The sequence below is a fragment of the Schistosoma mansoni genome, assembly GCF_000237925.1.
Source record: "Schistosoma mansoni, WGS project CABG00000000 data, chromosome 2 unplaced supercontig 0193, strain Puerto Rico, whole genome shotgun sequence".
Taxonomy (NCBI): domain Eukaryota; kingdom Metazoa; phylum Platyhelminthes; class Trematoda; order Strigeidida; family Schistosomatidae; genus Schistosoma; species Schistosoma mansoni.
The window spans coordinates 74,229-84,936 of record NW_017386002.1 but is presented as its reverse complement, the minus strand read 5'-3'; the positions used below and the strand labels follow the sequence as shown (position 1 = coordinate 84,936).

The window sequence follows — 10,708 nt, the reverse complement described above, 5'->3', positions numbered from 1 at the left end:
ACATTGCACGTCGGGGCAGTCGGTGGTCGGGCATACGTAACACATGTCCCAGCCATCTCAACTGATGAAGTTTCACTACTTCATCAATCGATTTGCCATCCCTACCTAGTACTCGTTTCCTAACAACTGCATTACTTACCCGGTGGTCCCAGGATATACGAGCAATGCTTCGAAGACACCTATGATCGAACACTAGTAGCCTACGAATATCCTCTACTCTTACCGGCCATGTTTCACTTCCATAAAGTAGGACGGAACGGACTGCTGCACAGTAAACCCGTCCTTTGGTTGCTAGACGGATATCTCGCCTACGCCACAAATGATGCAAGTTGGCGAAAGCTAGACGAGCCTTCTGTATCCGTGCTGAGATTTCGTCAAACACCAGACCGCAAGGGCTGATGAGACTCCCAAGATAAGTGAAGTGGTCTACACGCTCAACTACTTCACTCCCTATCATTAGTTCAGGTGTCGCTGCAACCCAATCCTGAAGTAACATTTTGCACTTCGAGGGAGAGAATCGCATCCCGAACATGCCTGCATTGTTGCTTATGGTGGTCAGAAGACTCTGCATTTTGTCAGCGTCTTCACCGAGTAAAACTATGTCGTCGGCGTATTCTAAGTCAACAAGTGAGCCTCCCGGTAAGAGTTCAACTCCTGGAGGCTTAGCTGATGAAAGTGCTGTCTCTAAAAGTATGTCAATGACAAAGTTAAACAAAAATGGGGAGAGTGGACAGCCCTGACGAACGCCAGAGTTGTATATCAAGTCTTAAAATTAGTGCAGAGCAAATTACTGTGCAAGATCTCTATTAAATCTTCGTAACAGATAATTCAGATCATTGCGTCGGGGTAGCAGATATGACTGAGTGTATTTTCGCGTTATTAGAAAGCTTAGCGGACTGCGCTTTATAAGTTGTTCTACTTGCCTCTGTCCTTTAGAAAGTGAGGACATTGCGTGTCTCTTTTGAACCAGACAGTTATAAATCTACTAACCTATGAAAGCTAAGTGGAAACGACAGAAACTAAGAAAACTATTACAAGTGATTATTTTTAATTTGATAGATTTACTAGGTGTATATTATCCCGTGGTCCGTTTCAATTTTATTTTCATTTCTCGTAAATTCACCTACACAGCTGTTTAACAATAATATTACGTTGAGATAACAAATTAGTCATGTTTATTTAGACGTAATCGTTCACCAAGAAGAAGGGATAATGATTAATTTGATAGCAACTATATAAGGTAATTTATTCTCGAATCATAAGCAATCTTTTCTCTAAGGAAATACTCAATGGGAAGTATTAGATATGTCTGATTAGAATACATGGATCTGTATAGTCTAACCGGGGATAATGTCGCATTATCTATGTTGTATTAAAGGACGTATAGATTCAGTTTTTGAAGTTAATACGGTATAATATCGTTTTTATGCAATATATTCTCGAGTTGCTATTATCTAAATTGGTTTATTATTTCTCCATGTAAAGAGATCGGTAATTTTCAAAATTCTCGCTTCAGATGACCGTTTTTCATCTTAAAGCAGACTATTGTTTTCGTACATTACATGCATAGATTATTAGTATTGTTTCAGAGTACATATAAAGTTTACTAACCCTTTCTAAACATCATTAAGGAATTACTTCCTAAAATAAACCTGTGACTTCGCAACCATCAATAAATATATGCTCACTTTTCGTCTCTTTCGTTTTAGATTCTTTAATGACTCTAGAAGAATCTCGAAACTTACATCAGTCACTGCCATCAGCAAATTTTAGTGGCAGTTACTTGACCAACGCCAATCAGATTAACAGTTCACATCATTATCAAAACAGTCAAAATCCTACGAATTATCCTCCATTATTCCATCCTGCAGCTGTAGCAGCTGTTGCTGCTGCAGCTGCAGCGGCTGGATACACACAACAGTTCAATCCAGGTGTTGTAAGTATAACCTTTTATAAATTGTTGCATTCTAGTTTGATTAGTGAAGAAATTATAGAGTATTATTGTTTTTGAAGTCATCTAAGAAGTCTAAGGATTGATGGTTACCAGAGTGATGCAACAAAATCGTAGGGCAGGACGAAAATGTTTTCACTTGATTTCGTGTAACTTGGTTTGTATATGGCAATTTCTACTATGTGCAGTGCCCGATAGGAGATCCAATAACTAGTCCATATGAATTAAAACGAAGCCCCTAACACTGAATGTTCTATGGCCCTTCAAATGTCATGTGACGAAATCGCCATTCTGAATATCAAATTATGTGACCTTGTCCCTGCGCTAAACCAATGTTGTGTGAACCAGTACGAACAACCTAGAGTCAACTCTGAGTCTTTATTGGTCTTCTGTATAGTGAATTTTTGCCTAACCTAGCCAATTCAGTCTGGAACACAAGCTCAGTCCCCGTTGGATGAATCATATATATATATATATATATATATATATATATATATATATATATATATATATATATATAAGAAGACTAGACCACACACCATAAAATGAGAAATAATAATTATTCAATATCAAGCCAAAAGTGGCTATGAGTATGGGATACTGTAGCTGATAAATTGGGAATAATTTAAGAATGGTAGATCATGTTACAGTATTCAATAGGTCAAATGAAAGCTTATAATGAAATGAATTCGAATATATCTATAATCTAGTTACTTAATAATCATCCAATAAGAATATGTGTGACATTAGCCCATGATTAATTCCTAGCAGTTACCATTCATTCACCCTTCGTTCGGATATAACACTCAGCTACGAAAAGTAATTATTTAGCTCATTTACACTATACACGTTTATGAACTCAACTCTAGGTTGATTTTTCTATTTTGATATATGTTAGTATTACTTGGTTATCTAGGTTTAAAAGATGGAGTAGGTTTTTAATTTACAATATGTTCGTTAAAAACCTAGTTCCCATAACCAGTGAGCCACATGAAACGGCTGTATAAAAGTAGTATGATGTTTTATTGATAGAAAATATACTAAACTAAATTTTACTGTAATCTAACAAAAATATTATGTTTTTAGTAACTGGTTTGATTTGAATTTTTTTCATCGTAATGATATAATCGGAACAGTAAGTCAGTCACAATGTAGAACTTGTACGTATGTGTATCGGTTAGTTTCACTGGTAAAGGCGAGTATGACATAAAGCTGAATTTCCTTGACGTTACACTAAGCAGGCGAAGTGATGGCTCGTTAAGTAGAGGTGTGTATAGAAAAAGACCCTCTGCCCGCCAATATACTCACTTCTATACCCCATTAACACAGAGACGAATTTGTCAGGGCAAATCTCACAATAGTAGAGGTAGTAACAGTATCAGTGGTAATAGAAAAGACTAGGCATCAAAGATACGACTCAAACAGAAAATATGAACTAGCAAAATATAAACAAAATTAAGTTATGAGGAATGTAGAGTTTCAGGATATGGGGTAAGACAAAGCAGAAATGCACCTGTGCCATTCCAAACGATTTTGAGCCGTGTCATTCAAAGTCTAATCATTGGTTACGATAATCACTGGGACCACAATCAGGTAATCTATACCTATTAACATGGTTAAGTTCAATTGTCAGTGGCTTCATGTACTGATGCCATGTTTTGGTTTGGTCGCTCCTAGCTTTCTTCCACAGTTTGCTGCTGCATCAGAAAACATCACCCGTCGAGGTAGGGGGTGGTTGGGCATACCTACTTTCATTATTTTGTGTGGCTCAGTTGATGAAGGTTTACTACCTCATCAATAAGTTTTTCATTTTTATCTGGTACTGTATTCCTAACCCAGAGATTGCTTATTCCGTGGTTGCAAACTACACGGACAATGCTTTGTAGACACGTATAATCAAATGTCAGTGAACTACAAATATCCTCTACTCTTAATGACAATGTTTCACATCCACAAAGTATAACGGAGCAAACTGCTGCACAGTAAACCCGTTCTTTGATTAGAAGACGGATATTTTCGCCTACACCTCCATCCGTGCCGAGATTTCTTCAGACACCAGACCATCAATGCTGATGAGACTCGCAAGAAAAGTGGGGCAGTCAATGCGTTCAACTACTTCACTACCTATCACTTATCCGGGTGATGACTCATGCCAATCCTTAAGTAACATTTTACATTTGTAGGGAGAGAACAGCATCCAAACGTCCAGACTACTAAGCCAGTATCCAACGGTGCTAGCATCTAACTCCAATCAATTCACAATACTGCGTTACCGTCTTTCATTGGCTGAAGTGGCTACTGTGTTACATCCAGCGTGGTTAAACTCCACTGGTCACACCTCACTTGGACTCAAGAAAACGCATTTATAAGTTAGTCACCAATGAGAACATGATTCTTATCAACATAGGTTTTTTTGTAGATAGTACTGTCATAGAAACAGAAATTTTACTTTTCCTACAACTACTAGTGTACCTGTTTTCTTCCTCAGTTTTTACTTTTGCGTGATTCGTGTAGTTATACAGTCTATTTCAACTTGATCATTGGAGTGGATCTTGATGTAGATCTAACGGAAAATAATATTATCCGCTGATGTGTTACGCTAACTTTACGATGAGAATTTTTATTTATATGAGCTGAGGAACTATCAAACACCAAATAACCCAAATAGCTGTTTATTTATTTGTACACCGACAGCTATGTACTTTATCAAAACTAGAAAACTCAAGTGTCGAGATCAGTACAATACTACTCATTTAATGAATCATAATTCAGTGATTCATATCTTCTAATTACGATCAATTTAAAATATAGCGCAATCATCGTTCAATCTCATTGATTGGTACCTCCGATAGATCTCTAGCTGTAAAGAATGATTTGGAGTTGTTGTTGCTTCATTGTACTTTATTTCTTTAATAATTGTTAACTTTGCAGAATTCATTCTAAAATCATCCTAAAACCAGTTACTTGAAAAATCCAGAATAATTTATTATTGGTTTTGAAGAAACACTAGTATTTACAGGCTTATATTCGTCAAAGAAGCATTTTTGTAACATGTTGTAATATTTTCATGTTGATCATTAGCATACAATTGTACTTTGTTGGAGACCTAGAATATCCCTCAAAAAAAACCCAGAGGGGCCCTGAAAGCGCTGGGAAACATTTTATCCAGTTAGCGTTGAACATCTAGAAAGTGGGGAGACACATGCCACATTTCTGATTGTACGACTACCTATCCTGCTACTGTGTTTAGTGGGATTTCAGAACTCTCGAGAAGCCCAAGGTCATCTGAAATGCAATATATACCCTGAATTTTATGTACATGAACTAACCTTGTAGTAAAGCGTTTTTTCCTCATTTCGCACATTTTTTTCGTGTTCAAGTTGTCGTGTAAAATCAGCCTGTGGTTACTAAATGAGATTAAGAAGGCTATTTAAGCACTCAGATTGAAGATTTATTTTTCTTCATTATCCCGGTTCGTTAAATAAATAATCCTTCACTTTAAATCCTACTTTAAAGTGATGTTCGGGCTTACTTGTCCTGATTGTCCAGTCAAGCTATATCTCCCGAAGCACTCGTTGATGTTATCCTGTAGCCATGTAGCCCTTCTAGGGATTTTGTCGGTTCCGAGCCCGGCTAAAGGAGAAGGGTTGAGCATGAAGTCAGCAACGGCATCACATTGAAAACAACTCTGCTAAATGTACACTTACCACAAAAACACTTCAAACCATTTGTACTGTGCCCTGGGAGTTGAAGGATCTTCATTTTGTGGAATTATGACTCATCATGGTAAAAACTGAGACTCTTTGGATGTCACGAGTCTGATGCCTCTTCTAACAACCAGAGCAAAAATTAGTCTAGATACACAAGGCTACATGGGTCTCACCCGACGACATCACGGAGAACCAGATTGATCATATTTGAATTACTCGAAAATTCAGAAGGTCAATGAAAGACATGAGAACCGAGAGAGGAACTGACAGCTTCAGATGACCACCTGGTGGTTCCCAAGATGAAACTGAAGCTTAAGAAGCACTGAACAACTGATCAGCATTACAAAGGTTTAATACCACTCTCCTTCGAGATGCTGACAAACTCCACGAATTCAAGACAGCTCTCAGTGACAGGTTCCAAGGGTATTTTGAAGATATTTAAAGTTAGCTACAATAATTTTCATGTCCATGGTGAGGTTATACTTTCGACGGTTTAAGGATGATCTTTCCCAACCATATTCTCTTGTAGACTTAAGAAGGGTTTTGAGACGATCAACGTTGTCCTACATATTTCTAGTGTCCTCAATTTAGTTTAAATGTGTGTGGTTTAAATATACAAAGTAATCAAGTTATACTTTTGGTTCTACTGTCAATTACCAGATTTATACAACCTTAAGCTCTAATCACATTTAATTTTTACCTCTAATCAGAAATAATGTGTTTTGCGATTAATATTAGCTGTTTTGAAAACCATCCGTGTGATTGACGAGCTAAATCGTTTGTACTACATAATTCGTTCTGTCTTATTTACAGATAAGTCGTCCACTCAACTTGACAGCTAATCCTAATGGTCCCAATCCATATTTCTCTTCTGCAGACACAAGCAGAGCTTATTATGCTAGCTTTGCATTACAACAGTCTGGATTTTATCCTGGATCCCATGCTTTCAATAATTTGGGAGGCATGAATATACCTCAGGATTTTTCATTTCCGAATCCCACTACCTCCATTCCTCTATCCAGCACTGGAGTGGAATTCCCTTCATGTCTATCAACTAGTACGACGGAGACTGAAAATGGTTCAAAGTTACAACGAGTTTCTGGCTCTACTAAGAATTCCAAAACTTCCGCTAGTAGTGTAAAAACACATGCGAAATCGTCAGGTGTTCGCGGCAGGAAATCGATTTCGTCCGATGAGATGGCAAATCGCAAACGCCAGGAATTTAATGAACTTGTTAAAGCCCGCACTGAGAAGCTTATGTCCGATGGTCCCATTGCAAATGCAAGTATTTTATTTTTGCTCCACATTAATAATTTCTGATTAATAACGCTTTCTTGCACCACAATGTTCTGTGTCCTTATAATTACTTTTACACTTACTCCACACTTTCGAATTTCGCTGATATAAAGTGTTGCCTTGCTGGCATGAATTATACGTCAGCTCAGTCATTCTCTTGTTTGAAAGTTCACTATCATGCTAAGCAACCCCATTTTCAGATCCCTATTAGAATTATTATTCGTTCACATATATGGTGATTGTCTTTACGGGAATAATACAACGACTTTTACTTGTTATGTTTCAGTAATTCATTATGAATGGTGCACGGGTAACATTCTGACTTTTAAATCAAGTGTACCTGAGTGATAGATAATTCTCGTGACCGAAATATTGATGTAGCACTTCAATAAGCTGATATCAGAAACCAAAACGAATTGCCCACCCAAAGAGTTATTTTCAATAAAATAATACGTTCATGTACTAAGTATTGGCAGAAAAATAAGTATAATTCAATACTATTGGCGAGTAGAGTAAATGTTTTTAACTCTCCAACGAATTAAGATGTTCCATATCATATCAGTACTCTTCAGAAATACAACTTACTCTTACATCTTTTGAACTTCTCTGCAAACCAGGTTTTCATCATGGCTGGTATGATGTTGGTTTATTAAACATTGTATTATGATTAGAAGCAATCCGTAAAGTAAATTCTCTTAGTATTACTTGTTTGAATCTTCCCATTGATGTTTAGGACTGCAACTGGTCAGTCTCTTATTGGCATATGTGCATACTGTGCGTATTGCCTCGATCAGGACTCAGTGACTGAGTGGATAATGCGATGGTGTTTGAAGCGAAAGGTACTGGGTCCGAGTTCCAGCGTGAACATCAACTCTGAGATGCAGGTACATCCAACTGACGAGTCCCAAATAGTCCATATATTATTTTGACAACGCTTTCAGAATGTTTTAGAAATTCTGTATCGTTCCCAACTTCATTGACGTTTGTTATGGGTATGCTACGCTAAAACCGATACCATGCAAATAATATAGTCATATTAAGCAGAAATTTCTTCTGTACGGTCTACATAGTAATCCGGAAATATTTGGGGAATATCTTACACATCTAAACTCAGAATATTCCTTTGCAACTTGTTTATCTTAGTGGTTAGGTCGATAGTTGCCAATAAAGTTGACAATGTGCGTAGTTGACCTCACTTGTATGATGGCGTCTATGCAGCCTTGGCTATTTTATAGTTGGTGAAATCTTGTTACCGATTTCATTTTCATCAAGTTGATTCATCTTTCCCACAAGGGGAATATACGTTTGCTTGTAAAAAAAACAAGTGTACTATTCAGTGTTTCGACCTGTACTGTATTACTAGTGTAGGGCGTCTTCTTGGAAGGTAAACTATGTTTGCATTACAAGAATCTGGTCAAAATTATCGTGAAAGCACTACCCGGACACGGTGGAACCACTGAAGTAGTTCCGAAGTTAAGCATACAATTCTAGTAGGGTTTCCGAACTTTATCTGCTGGGTTTGTTGAGCTTTGTGTTACTTATATCCTCCCAATCGTGCACAAAATCCCTGCTTGACCAGAATTTAAAGTGTAAAAATGCTAAGGCAGTGACTTCATTTACTGAGTAATTTCTTACGTTATCAGCTTGAATGATGCTCAAGTACTACCTGTATTCAGCCTGACAGGAATCACAACTTTTACAACAGAAGTTGTAATATTACCTCAGTTTGGTAGAAAAAAAATTATATTTTTCGTATAGAGTGTCATTCTAAACTGCAAATCACTTTTTTTTCACTGTTTATAATATTTTCTGGCTAACTAAATATCACATATGATTATGGTAATGAGATGAAATATATGATGGTAGAAAACATTTCATGTGGTGTTTACTAAAGTTTTTTAAACTTTGTTTACAGTCATCAACCAATTCCGGTCCTTTATCATCTTCAAGTTCAGCTGGTTCTACAGGACCGGAATCTGGATCACCGAACTATCGTAAATTAATTCATGCTGTCTTAGATGCTAAAAAATCAGCTCTTCTTAGATCTCCATCTGTTATTCATTTTCTAGTTAGTCAACAGCGTTCCCTAACTGAATATAAACGTCAAACAGAATTATTTTGCGTTACAATGAATAGATGAAAAGAAAAAAAACTACGTCAAGTTTTTTTTATAAAAAAACTGTTCTTATTTTTATACTTTTTTATGTTGATGTTTTTTCACTATTCGTTTATATATATACATATTAATTGCATCAGTTAATTATTTTCATTGAAGATTTTTGGTGGTTCATTTATGCAGGCATGTTCTGGATGCGATTCTCTCCCTCGAAGTGCAAAATGTTACTTCAGGATTGGGTTGCATGGACACCTGAACTAATGATAGGGAGTGAAGTAGTTGAGCGTGTCGACCGCTTCACTTATCTTGGGAGTCTCATCAGCCCTTGTGGTCTGGTATGCGACGAAATCTCAGCACGGATACAGAAGGCTCGTCTAGCTTTCGCCAACTTTCGTCATTTATGGCGTAGGTGAGATATCCATCTAGCAACCAAAGGACAGGTTTACTGTGCAGCAGTTCGCTCCGTCCTACTTTATGGAAGTGAAACATGGCCGATAAGAGTAGAGGATATTCGTAGGCTACTAGTATTCGATCATAGGTGTCTTCGAAGTATTGCTTGTATATCCTGGGACCACTGGGTAAGTAATACAGTTGTTCAGTCAGTCAGCTACAACGTAGGACCAGGCACATATATGCATCGGTCCAAGTTGCCATGCAGTTGTTAGGATACGGGTACTAGGTAAGCGTTTGACTGCTAATTGATGTTCATGTAGGCGAAGATGAAGAGGGCGTCCGCTTCATTTAGACCTATGAATTATTACCATACATATTACTGTTCCTAAATTATATTCAATTAATTGATGATTGTCTTTCACGTTCACAGCCACATTTGGCTTGATCTTGTACAAATATTATTTTCTAATTTATGATGTGATCCGTCTGTCTGGTGTATGAACCTAGCATGCTTGAAACAAATGATTCGCATAGCAGAAGCTGTAATTGGTGTTCTGGACTCAACTGGAAGGGCTAGGTGGACAAGGAACCAATAAGGACGCTAGGCTACTCATACTAGTCGAACGTCATTGATTTGGTACAGTGTTAAGATTAGAAAAGTAGTATTTCGATTGTTGGATAATTCATGTGATAAAAAGCCGGACATGGAGTCACTAACGAATTAGCATATGGCCTTCTTTATTTTTTAAATTCAAAACAATATGCGTGCTTTATAATACAATATCAGGAAATGAGACTCGCGATCAATCCTCAGATTTCAACGCTTTGGAACAGACGCTTATGAAGTTTTAAAGATTTCATAACCTTTGAACAAAATTTAAGTCTGCTAACCCTTTTTTCTCCTGGAATCGAGGCAGTTATTGATTATCAGATAAAATCTGCAAGTTGACAACAAATGACCTGAATGAGCTCTTTAAATATGCAACGTTGACTGATTCCTATCCATTATTGATGTATTGGTTTAGACGTAAATTATCCGCTTCCTGGATCACACTACATTTTCAAATAAGTGTATTCATGTATGAACTTCATCGAGTCAATATTTAGATACTCACTAACAGACGCAAATCAAGTCTATATTTGCATAACCAACAACAGGATTTCAGATTACAACATACTATAACAGGTTATACTCAGAATGATAAAATTATAGTGAGTGGTGATAATCGAGTAATTACTTAA

General features: G+C 37.0%; 1 protein-coding gene across 1 annotated transcript; it reads left to right on the top strand.

Moving 5' to 3' along the window:
• Nucleotides 1-1,904: 1,904 nt before the first annotated feature.
• Smp_090340 (hypothetical protein) lies at nt 1,905-9,097 on the top strand (the record flags this gene model as incomplete). Its single annotated transcript, XM_018791505.1, has 3 exons — nt 1,905-1,936; nt 6,475-6,946; nt 8,913-9,097. The coding sequence occupies exons 2-3, from the start codon at nt 6,625-6,627 to the stop codon at nt 9,095-9,097; spliced, it is 507 nt and encodes a 168-aa protein (XP_018645314.1). The 5' UTR covers nt 1,905-1,936; nt 6,475-6,624.
• Nucleotides 9,098-10,708: the final 1,611 nt, after the last annotated feature.